Source organism: Trichomycterus rosablanca, chromosome 21, assembly GCF_030014385.1.
Source record: "Trichomycterus rosablanca isolate fTriRos1 chromosome 21, fTriRos1.hap1, whole genome shotgun sequence".
NCBI lineage: Eukaryota > Metazoa > Chordata > Actinopteri > Siluriformes > Trichomycteridae > Trichomycterus > Trichomycterus rosablanca.
In genome coordinates this window covers 5,258,142-5,275,051 of record NC_086008.1, presented here as the reverse complement: position 1 = coordinate 5,275,051, position 16,910 = coordinate 5,258,142, and the positions used below count along the sequence as shown (strand labels likewise).

General features: G+C 40.7%; 2 protein-coding genes across 33 annotated transcripts in view; one reads left to right on the top strand and one right to left on the bottom strand.

The window, feature by feature from the left end:
- The window catches only part of camk2b1 (calcium/calmodulin-dependent protein kinase (CaM kinase) II beta 1), a 63,681-nt gene extending 51,027 nt beyond the window's left edge, over window positions 1–12,654 (top strand). For 14 of the 31 annotated variants that reach the window (XM_063017559.1, XM_063017572.1, XM_063017570.1 and 11 more), the window contains 4 exons: window positions 5,588–5,663; window positions 6,433–6,527; window positions 6,679–6,913; window positions 8,864–12,654. In XM_063017559.1, the coding sequence (XP_062873629.1) occupies window positions 5,588–5,663; window positions 6,433–6,527; window positions 6,679–6,911 (404 nt within the window). In that variant the 3' untranslated portion in view covers window positions 6,912–6,913; window positions 8,864–12,654. Of the gene's footprint in view, window positions 1–1,300; window positions 1,406–3,342; window positions 3,466–5,020; window positions 5,207–5,587; window positions 5,664–6,432; window positions 6,528–6,678; window positions 6,914–8,863 lie in introns of all 31 variants that reach the window. The other 17 variants (XM_063017549.1, XM_063017552.1, XM_063017547.1 and 14 more) reach the window with 4 other exon arrangements.
- A 405-nt stretch (window positions 12,655–13,059) lies between these two features.
- Window positions 13,060–16,284, bottom strand: si:dkey-174n20.1 (uncharacterized protein LOC796174 homolog). 2 transcript variants are annotated; one of them, XM_063017659.1, is made up of 5 exons: window positions 16,235–16,284; window positions 15,978–16,035; window positions 14,734–14,976; window positions 13,992–14,294; window positions 13,060–13,454 (listed from the first exon to the last, which is right to left on the bottom strand). In XM_063017659.1, the coding sequence occupies exons 1-5, from the start codon at window positions 16,271–16,273 to the stop codon at window positions 13,195–13,197; spliced, it is 903 nt and encodes a 300-aa protein (XP_062873729.1). In that variant the 5' UTR covers window positions 16,274–16,284; the 3' UTR covers window positions 13,060–13,194. The 2 variants fall into 2 exon arrangements, with proteins under 2 accessions (XP_062873729.1, XP_062873728.1); XM_063017658.1 differs by lacking the exon at window positions 16,235–16,284 and having other exon boundaries at window positions 15,978–16,110.
- Window positions 16,285–16,910: the final 626 nt, after the last annotated feature.

The following is a 16,910-nucleotide window of genomic DNA, read 5'->3' as shown; positions in this document are numbered from 1 at the left end:
AGCATATTTAAATAAGCAGGTTTTTCGTTTTTCATTTTCATTCCTGATGTGGTAGATGTCTGTCTGATCACTCCTGTTTTTGCTGCACTCGTTTAAGGAAAAGGTCACCTTGTGCTGTTTTTAGCTTTAGCAGGAAACAGAAGCTGTGTGAGTGACACTAAGAGCCCCCCTGGCAGTGCTGAAGTTACGAAGCCCATATTTACTGAAGCCAGTCAAAGCTATTAGATTATAAGATCAATGTGGGAAATGACAGATTTGCTTCAGGTTGATATTAACCTGGAGAAGTTTTTGCGTTCAGAATGACACTATATAAATACAGAGGTAATTGGAAAAATATGGACGGTGATCAGATTTTTTTTTTTTTGCATTTTGCGTACTGTCCCAACCATTTCTGGATTTCCCCCCTTTATTTACCAATCTAGTCATTTACAATTCCTGAATGCCAATCTGCTGCCACTTGCTCAACCCCTGATCTGATCAGAGAGAGCCGGATCACCACACACACCCTCCAACACGTGTCCAATCTGCAGCCGCTCCTGATCGCTTGTCAGTTGTCAGTGTTGGGCCTTCACACAGCTGTATTGCTTATGGCTAGGCTCCATTTGACCTCCCACACACTCGCACAGACGCCCAGACCAGTCGTGGAGATTGTGCATATCGCAGCGCAGCAGAAAGAGACCCTGTCCGACCTTTCCTCCTTCAAACACGGTCAATTGTGTTTGTATGGACACCCAGCCAGTGGGTGGCTCTGCTGAGAACCGAACTCTTGAGTGTGAACACTGCAGTGGCGTGCTAGCGCATTAGACTGCTGCACCGCCTGAGTGCCCCTACTGTTCCAGCTGTTATGGAAGTGGGTCGGTCATATAGAATCTTCTCACCTGACAATAAGCACAACCCTATCTGAAATGGCATTATTTAAATAATTAATAAATGATTAGCTAGAATGTTTTGTAAGTCTCTAATGGTACTGTCCATGAGTAAGAGTTGTAAGTGAGAGGTAAGAAACTCAACTAAAAGAAATGGTTGCCTTATATTTTTGATGCATATTACTTATTCCTTCATATGGTGGACTTCTGCACTGCACCTTTTAGCTTTTTTCTCTTGTAAGACGCCAGGTTAAAGGTTGAGCTCGTCAGCTAGCCATCAAGCCTCAAATGTGTGAAACGAGCTTACATTTCTCTGTTGTAAAGCTCTAAACTGTGTAGTATAAAGTTGCTAGCACTGACCCTATGGGGTTCTAATCTGCGGTCCATCTGCTTGGTTATCCGCTTATCTGTCTGTGTTTGCTGGGGGGTGGCAGGTATAGGAAAAAGCCTTGACAACAGCTCAGGTCAAACCCAATCAAACCCCAGCCCACAGCCTGACCTTGCCCAAACAGTTCAGGGTCCTGCCCCTCCTGTCTACTGTGAGTAAGATATTTATTATGACGCTTTAGTTTTGACCTAATATGGGCCCTGATTTCTCCCTTTGCTAATCCATCATCCTCTGTGTGTTTATGTCCACATTTCTGTAAGCCTGGTTTATATATACACCATTTTACAGAGTTTTAGTGTACATTCACCATGTAGGATCTGTTTAGTGTAGTAGCATTTACAAACTGCCTAATTTCTGCTCATTCACTGTGCCTCTCCGAATATTTAAAGGTTTTGGAAGCCCGTTTGGAGGAAAGTATAAACCAGGCTTTGATGAAACGGAATTATTGGAAATGTTTGATTCCCCTAATGTTTGATACCCTTAACTGCATTAGTTTGGTTCTCTTCTGTGATTATCATGTGATTTACCACAGATAACAGCTATTAGGAGTTCCATCATTTTGTTTTTTTTTGTTTTTTTGTAGAATTTTAGCATCATTTGCTTGTTGAAAAGTAACCCACATTCCAGGAGAATGTGCCAGCTTTGATTTCTTTAGAGTTTGGTTTTTAACAATGCCACCAGCCTGTTCGGCATCTGAGCAGAGACATTGGACAGGCACCTGAACAGAGATAATGGAGATTAGTGCGACTTTCCATGCACGATACGGATCTCCATATGAGCTTGTCTCGGCTGCAGCACATATGGGGCGACCCTCCTCGATCAGGAGTGGAAGTCAGCAGCGGTAGAGAAAGCAAAATGTAATCTGGTAATTTAGTATGACTAGATTGTACTGGGGAATTGTCTTTCCCCAAACAGTTCATTATTTATTAAAACTATCTAAACAAGCAGCTTAGTTGACCTTTGATGAGGGAGAAATGTTGAAAAAATTGTGGAATTCTTCTTTAGGGACTATATTTTGTTAGTTTTTGCTTTCTGGTACCTTGTTATTTTTAACTAATGGTCTATTCTTGCTGTCCCTTTATTGACCTTATCATACATTATAAAATGTTTTATTGTTTCAGCTTTTTTAATAATAATAAATTGTCCTGTCCAGGTTGTTAGCCAACTTTTTTCTTCACTTACTTAGGTATTTCAGAGAAAGTGTGCTGATTCTGGGCTTTTTCTTCATTACAGCTACACAATACTGTATATTGTTTCTGAATCATTGTTGCCATATTTTAGTCAGGTGGCATGGTAAAACAACCGGTCAAGTATGTGTTGCACAGCTTAGGTTCTGAGATCCTCATGCTGCAGGTACTCATGTTTTTTTTTTTTTTTGTTTTTTAAACATGCAGTGGGTGGATTGGCTACTCTTAAGTAACCATAAGTGTGTCTGTTTAGGAAAATGCAGGCGTTCGATTTAATGCATTCATTCACTTATTTGCACCTAGTTTGGAGTAGCCGGTCTATCTTCTGCATGTTTTAGTGGTTGGACGAATTGAAATCCTCTTGTGGACATGGGGAGAGCGTGCAAAGTGTCTCATAGACAGTAAGGCAGGGATCAAACTGGTCCTTAGGGGGTCCTTAGTTGCTCTGCAGTACTAAGCTACCAGCTGCATTACCGTGCCTCCCCTTAGCTACCCTGGTTAATTGTTTTTAAATGTATTTTGATAGCACAGAATTCAAATGATCTATATGTAAAGTCTCATCATTGAAAAATGCTGCATGTTTACATAATGCAGCCGTGTTACCTCAAAACTTCACCTTACCTTTTAAATTACAAATCGCAAGGTAATGTTTGATATAACAATACATACTGGTCTAAATAAAATAAAGTGTTTTCATATTGTCCAGCTGTAAAGAAAGCTCCACTCACTCAGATCAGCATCGGATTCAACACACTAGAGTCTGTGCACCCACCGAGGGCTTTTTGTCTTTCACCTGTCCACTGCTGTGTCTGTGTCCTCTCATGTCCTTCACCTCTCACACTGGTCCACCTCTCTCTGACTTTTGCCTTTCCTCCATCTTCTTGTTTCTCGGCCCTCCCAGCCACTACCAAGCTCTCGGACCTGCTGGGTGCGGTACGTAGGGGCTCGGGCCCTGCTGCTGATGGTGAGGGGAACACAAGTAGCCCCTCCCCAACCCCTCAAACCCCCAACATTCCCATGCAGAGTAAGTATAAGAGAGACTAGAAGGATAAGTAACATAAGGATAAGTAAGCTAGTAGAGTTAAGATTAGGCATGTTTCCACTGACGTTCTGGAACCTTTAAAGGAAATAAAGGGTTGCAAATCCTGAATGAGAACTACACGGTTTGTGGATGGTGGTTGGAACATCAATAAGCACTTCAATTTCTCGTCGTTTTCGTAACTTAAAAATACCTTCAAAACAAAATTGACTTGTTTAAACACTTGTTTAAAATTTAAACACTATATAGCCAAAAGTATGTGGGCACATTACCATGAACTAGTTAGACGTCCTATTTCAAAATTCCAGGAAATAATACAAAACTACAATTGCTGCACCCCCACTTCTTTGCAGCTATAGTGGCTTTTACTTTTCATGTAATGTTTACAACAAAATTTGTGTGTCTGGGATATTATAAACAAACAACATTTAGGTAGTCAGGCAGGTAGTTAGACATGATGGCCTGTCTTTGTAACTGTAACTGTAAAAGCCAAGCATATGATTTTCAGCTTTTTTATTTGTACCCTTCAAATGAGGGGTATTGTAATACCTGAAGAGATCACTCCCATCAGGAGAGAAATTAGGGTGATTAGTCATTTATTTAAATTTTTGGCGGCACGATGGCTTGGTGGGTAGCACTGGTCCTGGGTTCGATTCCTAGGTGGAGTGGTCTGGGTCCTTTCTGTGTGGAGTTTGCATGTTCTCCCTGTGTCTACGTGTGTTTTATTTGGGAGATCTGGTTTGCTCGCACAGTCCAAAGACGTGTAAGTGAGGTGAATTGGAGATACTAATGTCCATGACTGTGTTTGACATTAAAAGACTTGAACTACCACACAGCTTTTATTTAGGGATTTCCTCTTTAACCTTATCGTAATAGTTGACTTTCGTCCTCCAGTACTGTCTAAGAACAGCAAGCCCATCCACACCAACATTCTGAACCCTCATGTGCACCTGATTGGCGAGGACGCTGCCTGCATAGCCTACATCCGCCTCACACAGTACGTGGATGGGCAGGGCCGGCCACGCAGCAGCCAGTCATGAGGTGAATTGGAGATACAACATTTGTGTTTGACCTTAAAAGACTTGAACTGATGAATCTTGTGTAACCAATAAGTACCTGTTCTGTCATGAATGTAACCAGTGTGTAAAACATAACGTTAAAAATTTAATAAAATTAAATAAAAATAATTTATTCCTATTTTTACCGGCAGAAGGGAATAGTACCTGGAATTATAAACCTGGAACTATAATTCCCTGTGAATATCCCTAGGCTCCTTAAAAGGTTCCAGTGGTGGAAATGTGCCTAAAGGAGCCGTTTGTCTCTCTTATATCATAGATTGTATATATCGCAGCTATTTCAGCTCTGAAATAAAGCATATTAAGTGGCAGTAGACATGTGGTCTACTGACCTGTGGTCTGAATATGTGTATCATCTTTCCTGTTACCTGTTTGTTTGTTCCATTCATCACTGTTTTCTCTGTTCTCCTCCATTCTGTCTCCTTTGTCCTCTCTCATTTTTGATTTGTTGCCGAATGACGCAGTGTCACGTCTGACAGATCTTGTAAGCAGTGTGCGCAGAAGTTCAGCCCCTCAGGCAGATACTGAGTCATCTACTCCCAGTCGACCCATTACTGCCCCGAACCCTGTCCCGAACCCTGTACCCACCCCGTCCCAACCCTCACCCCCTCCACCACAGCCTTCCTCCAGCCCCCTGCCTCCAGTACACTGTGAGTAAAGCACTAAGCTGTGGAAGTGGCACTAGCATGAGAAACATGGTTTTGCTTGATGAGTGGCTGCCTGCATTGGAAACAAACTAACACGTACCTGATCTGGTTCACTGTTTACTTGATGCTGGAGAAAATGGGCTGTTCAGGGATGTTTGACCATTAGAGTTGAAACTAAGTGACCAAAAAGAGGGTGTTTGAAAGCATCGTGTTTGATTTGCTTGGGTTTTCTTGAATACATGCATTATGGGGTGAACTTAACCCTTGTTTTGAAAGGGGTTCTTTGCAACTCGTCGCATTCTCATTGTGCGAGAGACAGAATGAGGCGGGAAAAAAAAGACCTTTGTTTATATACTGACTTCTTTTGCTGCTTTTTCCTGACAGCACGTAAACAGGAGATCATCAAAATTACTGAACAGCTAATCGAAGCCATCAACAATGGAGACTTTGAAGCTTATGCGTAAGTTACTAAATGTTGATCAAAAACATAAATCATCTCTTCATTTGCCAATATACTAACTATTGAAGTCTAAAGTTTAGATACACTTGTAAGGGACGTGTAGGTAATGGCAGTTTTAGGATTTTCCTGATTTCAGCAAATGTTCGAACTAACAGAGCAGCTACTATAAAGGAGCTTGTGGCTCAGATTGCAGATCATTTTAATACTGGTGATGAGGTGAATGTGTCAACACTCAGTGCATCACACACCTCTGTGTATGATGCTGCATAGTTGCACTAAATGCACTAAAGAGCACATTTTTATTACATTTAATGCTTGTTTTTTATGTTTAAAGTGTACAGGTATAAGGTTTGTATTTTTTAGAGTCCAAAGTTAGTTGGTTCTGTTATGTAAAGCTAAATAATTCAATACATGCCTTAGCTTTTTAAATATTATTTACATTTGTTGCTTTTAACAGATGCTTTTATCCAAAGCGTCGTACAGTTATGACTGAACACAGCGTTCAATTAAGCAATTAAGCATTAAGGGCCTTGCTCAGGTGCCCAATAGTGATAACTTGGCAGTGGTGGGGCTTGAACTCACAACCCTCTGATTACTAGTCCAGTACCTTAACTGCTGAGCTATCACTGCCATATAAATATAATTTAATCCTTTAAAATAATCACTCACAATGCCATTGTTGTTGCATGATTTGTGCATTTCTTTTCAGTGAGGTGGCAACAATCATATATAAACCTTAATGTGTTTTATTTTTTTCTTTTGTATCTAGTAAGATCTGTGATCCTGGATTAACCTCGTTTGAACCGGAGGCTCTGGGGAACCTGGTGGAGGGCATGGACTTCCACAGATTCTATTTTGACAATTGTGAGTGCACTAAACATCAAAAAAGTGGATTTTTAAGTTGAAGCAGCTGTTTCCACACTGCTTTCATCTACAGATTTCCTCTGTGCCCTAAAACCTTTATATACACAAATAATCTTTAACCCTATTGTAATAGTTGGCTTCTCTTTTCCAGTATTGTCTAAGAACAGCAAGCCCATCCACACCACCATTCTGAACCCTCACGTGCACCTGATTGGCGAGGACGCTGCCTGCATAGCCTACATCCGCCTCACACAGTACGTGGATGGGCAAGGCCGGCCACGCAGCAGCCAGTCAGAAGAGACTAGGGTGTGGCATCGTCGAGACTCCAAGTGGCAGAACGTCCATTTCCACTGCTCGGGAGCTCCTGCTGCTCCACTGCAGTGAAGGTGAGCTGCATCTACTATAAAACAAAAAGGTTTAAGCTGTTGAGTTTGAATCCTAACTGTGCTACTGATCTAACCGGGCATCCATCAGGCACAGTTGGCATTTCTGATATTCTTAAGTGGCATATACAGGTTCTTCTCAAAAAATTAGCATATTGTGATAAAGTTCATTATTTTCCATAATGTAATGATAAAAATTAAACTTTCATATATTTTAGATTCATTGCACACCAACTGAAATATTTCAGGTCTTTTATTGTTTTAATACTGATGATTTTGGCATACAGCTCATGAAAACCCAAAATTCTCAAAAAATTAGCATATTTCATCCGACCAATAAAAGAAAAGTGTTTTTAATACAAAAAAAGTCAACCTTCAAATAATTATGTTCAGTTATGCACTCAATACTTGGTCGGGAATCCTTTTGCAGAAATGACTGCTTCAATGCGGCGTGGCATGGAGGCAATCAGCCTGTGGCACTGCTGAGGTGTTATGGAGGCCCAGGATGCTTCGATAGCGGCCTTAAGCTCATCCAGAGTGTTGGGTCTTGTGTCTCTCAACTTTCTCTTCACAATATCCCACAGATTCTCTATGGGGTTCAGGTCAGGAGAGTTGGCAGGCCAATTGAGCACAGTAATACCATGGTCAGTAAACCATTCACCAGTGGTTTTGGCACTGTGAGCAGGTGCCAGGTCGTGCTGAAAAATGAAATCTTCATCTCCATAAAGCTTTTCAGCAGATGGAAGCATGAAGTGCTCCAAAATCTCCTGATAGCTAGCTGCATTGACCCTGCCCTTGATAAAACACAGTGGACCAACACCAGCAGCTGACATGGCACCCCAGACCATCACTGACTGTGGGTACTTGACACTGGACTTCAGGCATTTTGGCATTTCCTTCTCCCCAGTCTTCCTCCAGACTCTGGCACCTTGATTTCCGAATGACATGCAAAATTTGCTTTCATCCGAAAACAGTACTTTGGACCACTGAGCAACAGTCCAGTGCTGCTTCTCTGTAGCCCAGGTCAGGCGCTTCTGCCGCTGTTTCTGGTTCAAAAGTGGCTTGACCTGGGGAATGCGGCACCTGTAGCCCATTTCCTGCACACGCCTGTGCACGGTGGCTCTGGATGTTTCTACTCCAGACTCAGTCCACTGCTTCCGCAGGTCCCCCAAGGTCTGGAATCGGCCCTTCTCCACAATCTTCCTCAGGGTCCGGTCACCTCTTCTCGTTGTGCAGCGTTTTCTGCCACACTTTTTCCTTCCCACAGACTTCCCACTGAGGTGCCTTGATACAGCACTCTGGGAACAGCCTATTCGTTCAGAAATTTCTTTCTGTGTCTTACCCTCTTGCTTGAGGGTGTCAATGATGGCCTTCTGGACAGCAGTCAGGTCGGCAGTCTTACCCATGATTGCAGTTTTGAGTAATGAACCAGGCTGGGAGTTTTTAAAAGCCTCAGGAATCTTTTGCAGGTGTTTAGAGTTAATTCGTTGATTCAGATGATTAGGTTAATAGCTCGTTTAGAGAACCTTTTCATGATATGCTAATTTTTTGAGATAGGAATTTTGGGTTTTCATGAGCTGTATGCCAAAATCATCAGTATTAAAACAATAAAAGACCTGAAATATTTCAGTTGGTGTGCAATGAATCTAAAATATATGAAAGTTTAATTTTTATCATTACATTATGGAAAATAATGAACTTTATCACAATATGCTAATTTTTTGAGAAGGACCTGTAGATGTATAATGCTAGATCTAGTTTTCAAGTTACAATCTCTGCAGTGTTCCAGTAGGTGGCTTTCCTTGACCAGTTTGGGGGTGGTGCCTCGGCAGAGGAATTGCAATAGAAAAATGAAAGATTCAGAGACTGAAACATCAACAAAGCAGTACGTTTGTGATCGGAGATGCAGAAATAGTTTCTGACGTTTCTGTTGTTTCTGTTTGTTATTTGCAGTGAGAGCTGGTTGTAGGAAGAGCGCCCAGCCAGAGCAGGAGAGTGGAAGAGAAGAGAGGAAGAGGGAGTAAAAAGAGAAAGTCCAGTGTCAGTGCCTGACCCTTCCACACTGGGCTTCACCCCTCACCTGTCGATCACGTTTCTGTGCAATGTCTGTTCTGCCCCGTCCTTTATTGCCCCTCTGTGTCGCCACACCGTGTCGTGTGTGAATGAGTGTGCAGAGCGACTCTCTGACTGTCTGTGACGTGTCACACGTTCTCTCTCTCACCGCCTCAGTGTGAACAACACATCGAGCCTGTGTTATACTGATCCGTGTGTACATTTTAATTATTATTCTTTATATTCATCATAATTATTATTATTATTATTGTGTTTATTATGAATATGATTATTACTACAGAGAAGCAATCATGTGTCATTTGTACAGTTCAGATTTTGGATGCCGTTGTTTCTGGTTCTTTCGTTCATCCTTTTTAGATCGCATGACACTCGGTGTATCCACGGTGGTTCTATAGTAACAGTTGGGGATGGTTGAAGCACAGTGTTTTGTATAGGCTTTGCTGTGGAATGAAACACTGTGTGTGTGTGTGTGTGTGTGTGTGTTTCTGTTTCTGATGATAAAACATCTAGATTTGTCTGTAAAGTCATCTTCAACTCTCTCTGTGTGTGTAGGCAGAGCTGAACAGAGTGATGTATTTGGGGTCTTCCAGTCTTTAGATGCTCTTTTTTTCCTTAATCAATGTGAAAACACTGCAGGCATTCAGCATCTCTTCTGAATTAGTCTGTGTTTGTAATGTTACCCAGATCTATTTTTTTGATTTTCAACTGGGTGCACAGGTGCAACCTCCAACTGACTGAATTATCTGTGGTCAGCTGCCAGTACTTGATGTGACTGCAATATAGATATTAACCCTTTAAGGACTAAGACTAAATGTGGACCTGGCTGCTTATTTCTGACTAATATTTTGATACAATAGCAGAATCAATCAAAGTATCACTGAAAATTAATAAGCAATACCAGGCACTCAGGTGGTACAGTGGTCTAATACAAGAGCCCACCACCACCAAGACTTGAATCCGGGTCAATGTGCTGGCAGCCGGCCGAGCGTCTACACATACATGATTACTTTGTTTGCTTTGTGATAAACTGGCTCCCTGTCCAAGGAAATCCTGCCTTTACCCTGTGCTTCTCTGTGAAACCAGACCTGCAGTAACCCTGACCAGAATAAAGCGCAGAATAAATTAAATTAAGCAGTGCAATCTTTTTGAATCTTCCTAATGTTAGTTATTTAAATGGTCTATTAAATGTAGTTAACATTTATTGATGCGCTGTCTCAGCGTTTAAAATAAGTACAATGTGACTGAAAAATAATGGCACTGCATTCTCCCTTCGTCTGCGTAGGTTCCTCCTTTCTCCAAAAATGCAGTAGGTGGACTGACTGACTGCTCCAAATTGCCCAAATTGACTGAGAAAATGTTGAGTGTGTGAAGGCTTGCGGTCAATTGACGCTCATCTTATGCCGGGCCCTAAATTTGCCTATATTTAAGATCATTTGCACCTGTTTATTTAAACTCTAGATTGATTCCCTCCACTGCTGCAATCCATTTTAGTCCTTTGGTAGAATAGCTAATAAAAACGTTTGGCTACCGTTCATTAATACACAATAATAGAGCGCACCCTGGTGGCCAGGTGATACAAAAGTGCAGATTATGCACTGCATTGTTATTTCAGATGTTCAATGAATTTTCGTGACCGTTTAGTCCCTAAAGGGTTAAAACAGCCTCCATATTTAGCAGAGCCAATTAATGGACTGTCTGTGTGCCCAGCTCGCATTATAAGCCATACTCCAGCTAAAGGTGCCACAATTCAGCTGCGTGCTCATGTCGTCTTATTTACAAATGTACAGACATTTTAGCTGTTTGTTTTGACTAACAGTGATTTAGTGAAGGTTTGTTAAGGTGTATGAAGAAAAGGGAGATGTGCCATGCAGATTGAACATTTGAGGTTGGCGATTTCATTTAATAGTTGTAAGCAATGTTTTCTTCTTTCAGATATATTAACATTTATTAAGGTTAAGGTTATATATAACTATATATTTATATATTTTAGACTCATTGAAGGAGATTTGGTGTGTTTGTACTACGCTGGAAGTTGAAGCATGATCTGTGGATAGTAAGGTATTTTGCTAATGATGGACTCTTTGGACGTTTTTAATATTTAGAAATATCTGATTTTTTTTAAATGTGAGACGAAGTTAAATTCTCTTTATATGAAGTGTATTTAAGCTAGAGGTGTATTGAAACATATCGCATGCAGAAGTGCTGACCTGTGTGACCTGTCAGTCGAGCTGCAGCTGCAGGTGAACTTGAGGGACTCAAATTTGAGAGAGGCCTAATGATAAGGTGATAAAAATAAGTGTTTGCCTTTGGTTCGTACAATCCACTGCGCAAACACAATTTGGTTTTGGATTTTACAGGCTTATTCATTTTGTGTTCTTAGGTTGTATTTATTTATTTATTTATTTAAGGATTTTGTTGACATGCTTATTCATGTTTTTTTTTTTTTCCACACTGCTTTGGTAAAGATACCGGCTTTACTACAGATTATTTTTACCGCATCAATTGGAATATCTTGTCAAACATCCCTTGTATCAAATCATTATAATAATCTTCAGCTGGAGGAGCGACCCCACAAACGAAACCAGTCTGGGTGTCTGCGTTAGCTCTAGTGCCGGGTGGGTTTCTGGCTGGGTGTATTTGAGTTGATTCTTTGTGGATCCCCTCGTGTCCCACTCTCATCTCGTCTTGACACAAAGTGATATGGGACTGTTACGTTTATACGTGTGCTCAAAATACCCCAACAGTCCACTTCCTAAAAAAACTAAACAAAAAAAAACCTTCAAATAAAAACTAAACAGCATGTAAAAATGTACTAATGTTCTTCTTTGTGTGTTTACCATTGAGAATAACCATGTAAAATAAGTGATGCACATTGTTATTAAACAGGACACAGTATTAAAGCGGCAGTTGAATAATGTTTTAATCTGACTTTCTTTGCATGACACTTACTCAAACGCAAAGTTTGGTGTTACTTCTTACTTCTTTCTTTAATCATTTTCATTTCCTATTGAATGCTGATTAACTGAACCTTTCTTCTGTATTTCCTGCCCACGCTTTGTAAGTGCTTCAATAATTTTTTGTCTCCGGATGATGTGAATGAAAGCTGTAATGAGACTGATGAGATTATAAAAATGGTGATATATTTTATGGCATGCTTTTATACCCGAGCTCATTGTTATCAGTGCAGATTTTTTCTTTAATAGGAATGTACAGGAATTAAACGTTTGGAAACTCCTGGGTTATCGTAGAGTTACGCAAACGTACTCTAATAGAACATCAATATCTTTATGATAGTGGAGTAAAACTCAACTTGCTTTTACTTGTATTAAAGATCTTTCATAACTGCTGAATAATCACAACTAAAACATAATGTGAATGAGAGGTGATTTTACCTGCACTGAAAGCACAGAGCTCGAATGTTTTTAGTATGGTATCCTTTCACTCTGTTCCTGATTCCCACTGTTCTTCTAGATCACCTCACTGGATAGTTGTTCAGAAGTCTTCACAGAAGCCCGCTGTCAGTTTTGGGTTTCTGTAGAAGATATTATACTCTTTTCTTTCCCAGATTATTCCTACTCTTATTATTGCTCTGTTCTCAAACTTGCTATGTGTTATCTGATTAAGGAAATGTGTTCAAGTGTTATAAATAAAGATGAAGATTTAAATACTAAGAGATCGTGTGGATGCTTCTCCTGCTCTTACCCTTTAAAATGTATTTTAATAGTAGTTATACAATCTTAAAAATAGATAGTAAAATAGATTTGTATGGGTCATGATTTCATTGAATCCTGGAATGGATTTATTTCAGTGGCCAAACATTTCCAGATTATTATCTCACTATCTTCTGGGTCAAAAAAAAAAATTCTGTTTACCGCTTGCACAACCCCCGATCTCATCAAAAAGAGCCTGCAGAATTCTGAGTACAGTTTCAAATGTATTTATAACTGTGATGTGCTTTATAGACAGGATGATGTTTTGGTGTCCAGTGCTGTTCTTTAAAAGCGTTGTGCATATAGAATAATATTAATGTTTGTTTTATTGATCTAAATAATGTATGATCAGCACAACCAGCCGTGTTATTATAACATAAGTATTTTTTATTCCAGTACATTGCAAATTAAGTTTAAATAAAAGAATCATGAACCCAGTTTGAAATAAAACATTCACAATAAATAAGATTTAAAAAACAGTCAGAAATATGCATTCAGCTTTCAGGCAAGTTTGACCAGTCTCTCACTCGCCTCCCAGAGTTTTTTGGCCACGCCGGCATCCTTAGCGAAAGGTTTTAACTTGGCGGGTCTGCAGTCACTGAAGTAACCCCCGTTATGAGCGGTAACCTCATCTGCAACGGTACAGTACACAACAGTCTGTGCCCCAGCCTCGCACGGAATGAAAAACATGAACGTGATCACCTTCATGAACATCTGGTACAGGAATGAGTAGTGGCATGTCCAGTTACTCTGCACGTAACCTGCAGCAGGGAGGAACACAGAGGAGAGTTACAGCATTATTACACCAGCCGATCATGCATCATCCATGCTGCCTGCCTGTTCCTTATAGTCTAAATTTGGGGTATGGTGTAATGAAAAGGATAAGGTGCCTAACAGACTGGGCCATACACTACATGGCAGAAAAGATGTGTGGGTTCTAATCAGGCCATACACGCTAAATTTTACCATTCGTCAGGCCAGTGTCAGCATGATTTTACTGCACACTGCTATTGGACCCCGGAGCAGTGACAATATACTGGCATAATGGATTAATCTGCATTGGTGGAAGCCTGAAGAATGCCAACTACCAGAGAAATTTGAATGCTACTGCAAGGTCCATAACAAAGTGGATTACTGAATTTGGAGTGTAAGATCTTGACTTGTTTGGGATGAATTGGAGTGCTAACTGTAAGCCAGGCCTCAGAACCCAACACTTAACATAAATCAACAACAGGGAACAGTGCTATCCCACAGCAAAATATATAACAGGAACTGTGAATGTGTCTTTTTTTTCTTACCAGGATGCACAGCATAGGCAGTCACCCCTTTGCCCTCCATGATATGTGCCAGCTCCTGGGTAAAGTAGATATTGGCCAGTTTGCTGCGGCAGTAGGTCAAGAAAGGGAACAGGTTGTAGTTGAGGTCCTGGAAATCCAGTTTCTGATATTTATAGCTGGAGCAGGTGAGCGTGATGACACGGCTCGGTGCACACTCCTTCAATCGTGGCAGCAGCAGGTTGGTCAAGAGGAAGTGACCCAGGTGATTTACCCCAAAGCACATGGAGAAGTTATCATCGGTCCAGTTCAGGATACTGGGGACACCTGTGGAGAAAGAGAGACATAAAAGAGCTGGTCAAACTACAACAGACAGACTTCTGAATTAATCAGGACAAATACAAGCCTGACAGAGCGCCAAATCATCAAAGCACATCACACACTCAGTTACATCGGGTCCAACATACCCTGCCTTCAGAGCTGCCTTAAGTCTGATCCACTATACGGCCAAAAGTATTCAGACATTTGACCATAAGCTTGCCAGACATCCCATTTCAAAACAAATGGTATTAAAATAGAGTGACCTCTATGTGATCTTTTCAGCTATAACAACAGCCACTCTGAGACGGCTTCTCACAAGAGTTTGAAATAGGAATTTGGGTCCATTCAGTCAAAAGAGCATTTGTATGACTGGCTGATATAGATCAAGAATTGTTATATCTTATATTCATGTATATTTATCATTAGTGGTATTTCCAATCCTCACCTGCATTGTTGATGAGAATATCCAGCCTCTTTTCTCTTTGTAGATAGCTTTTGCAGAACTCGCGGATGGATCTCATGTTAGCCAGGTCCAACTCCATAAAGATCACATTCATGTTGTGGCTTCTGGCCTTGATCTCCCTAATCGCCTTCCTTGCTCTGTCCTCATCCCTGCAGGCGATGATCACTCGGGCTCCTCTCAGAGCCAAAGCTACTGCCGTCTCTTTACCAACGCCCGAGTTGCCACCTAAAAACGTAAAGAGGAAAGATCAGGCAGGGCATGACTGTAAAGAGATTAGAGATGAGCTTTTAAATAGTCATGATAAAGGAACAGGTCACAATTCTTCCTCTGTATGGAGCTGTTTCATTAAGACCAATGAGGTCGTTACTGCTTGTATTAGCTCATATTGGCTCAGGAATCAACTGGATGCTGCAATAATTATTTGCAAGTTGTTCTGCTTCACTGCCTCACTACATGGGCAGGAGAGGTGTTTATTTATTTATTAGGATTTTAACGTCATGTTTTACACTTTGGTCACATTCATGACAGAAACAGTAGTTCCTCATTACATAAGATTAATCAATTTACAAGTTTTAATGTCAAACACAATTTAGTGTCTCCAATTTACCTTACTTGCACGTCTTTGGACTGTGGGAGGAAACCGGAGCACCAGGAGGAAACCCACACAGACACAGGGAGAACATGCTAACTCCACACAGAAAGGACCCGGACCGCCCCGCCTGGGAATCAAACCCAGGACCTTATTGCTGTAAGGTAACCCACCGAGCCACCGTGCAGTAATTTTAACAATAGATTAATCAATCCTAATTTAATTGTAATTACTTGGCACTCCTTTAAAAGGGCATTATTAGGGTTTATGCTGGAAATGTCAGAATGGACACCGTTGTGCAGTTTAACCAGCAGTGAAGGGAAACACTACTGTCCACATACTAGTCCAAGACAACTGACTAGTCAGTCTGATTAATTTCCCAACCTTTATACAGGTTATCGAATAACTGGCGGCTTTTATTGTGATTTGGGACACGGGTTCCTCTGACAATTACACATTTAATAACGGGCAATGATGGCCGTATCTCAAATCACTGTTTTTACAAACAAGGAGTGCACTGTATAGGCAGCATACCTAGTGTTATATCATTCCCTATGTAGGGGATATTAAACAATTTGGGATTGAGCCGTTGGTCATCCTATATCTAAAGCCAAATAAATATAATTTACACATTTACCAGTTATCAGAACCGTTTTTCCATCCAGTCGTTTTACATCCGTGCAGAATCTCCTGCGCTTCATCCATTTCAAAACAAAAAAAGAGGAAAGAGCGGCGAGAATGGTGTAAAACAGGTACATTCTGATGCTAGATGAAAGCTAACGTCAGTAGCTTATTAATGCAAGTAGTAGCTTCGGTTTATTAATGCAATGAACCATTAAATAACCGCTTTGTTTTGTCTACTATAAAACAGCAGAAATTATCATGTTAACTAACGTCATTATTGTTGTTTATCCACACAAAACAAACCAGCATCTGCAGACTGCTGAGTGGCGTCTTCTTTTACTATGTACATTGAGGATGGAAAAATCGACATTATGCTACATTAGCGCCACCAAGTGAAAACTTCCAGTAGTGCCAGATGGTCAAAAGATGCTATTAAATGCAGGGATATTTTTAATGTAAAGCAGGGTTTACATTAAACATAAGTCCTGAAGGTCCCCGGCCCTCCTGATAGCTAATTATCTCTGTGTAGATGCCCGGTCAGCCGATAGCACCGCTGAGATTTGAAACCGCACCACCTGAGGACCACATCACAGTCTAGTGATACTGGAATACACTCTTCTGTAAACCATTCTTACGTCAGTGATTGTATGGCTTTATGATTGGTGTCATGCATTACATGGGGTGTGCTAAAAATAGCAGAACTCACTAGTTCTAGTACTAGTCCCACTAGTACTGCATGTCCGTACACTTTTAGCAATAAAAGGTGATGCAATAATCTAGACAGCAGAGGGCGCGTAAGAGTAATACTGCAAAGTCTGTACAACTCAGCAGTAGCAGAGTAAGCGTGGCTCGATTCTAAATACCGTTTATTTTCTTCTATAATGCACTATAATAAGTGTTGATGAATCTATTTATACACTGCGTAGTGCCGTTAATTAGGGATTGT

What these genes read in the sequence shown, in the direction of transcription:
- si:dkey-174n20.1 (XM_063017658.1), bottom strand. Translation starts at nt 16,098, where the DNA reads ATGTACCTGTTTTACACCATTCTCGCCGCTCTTTCCTCTTTTTTTGTT. An exon ending in AAAAACGGTTCTGATAACTG is followed by an intron (nt 14,977 to 15,977) that starts GTAAATGTGTAA and finishes TTACGTTTTTAG; the next exon opens with GTGGCAACTCGGGCGTTGGT. An exon ending in TATTCTCATCAACAATGCAG is followed by an intron (nt 14,295 to 14,733) that starts GTGAGGATTGGA and finishes CTTTCTCCACAG; the next exon opens with GTGTCCCCAGTATCCTGAAC.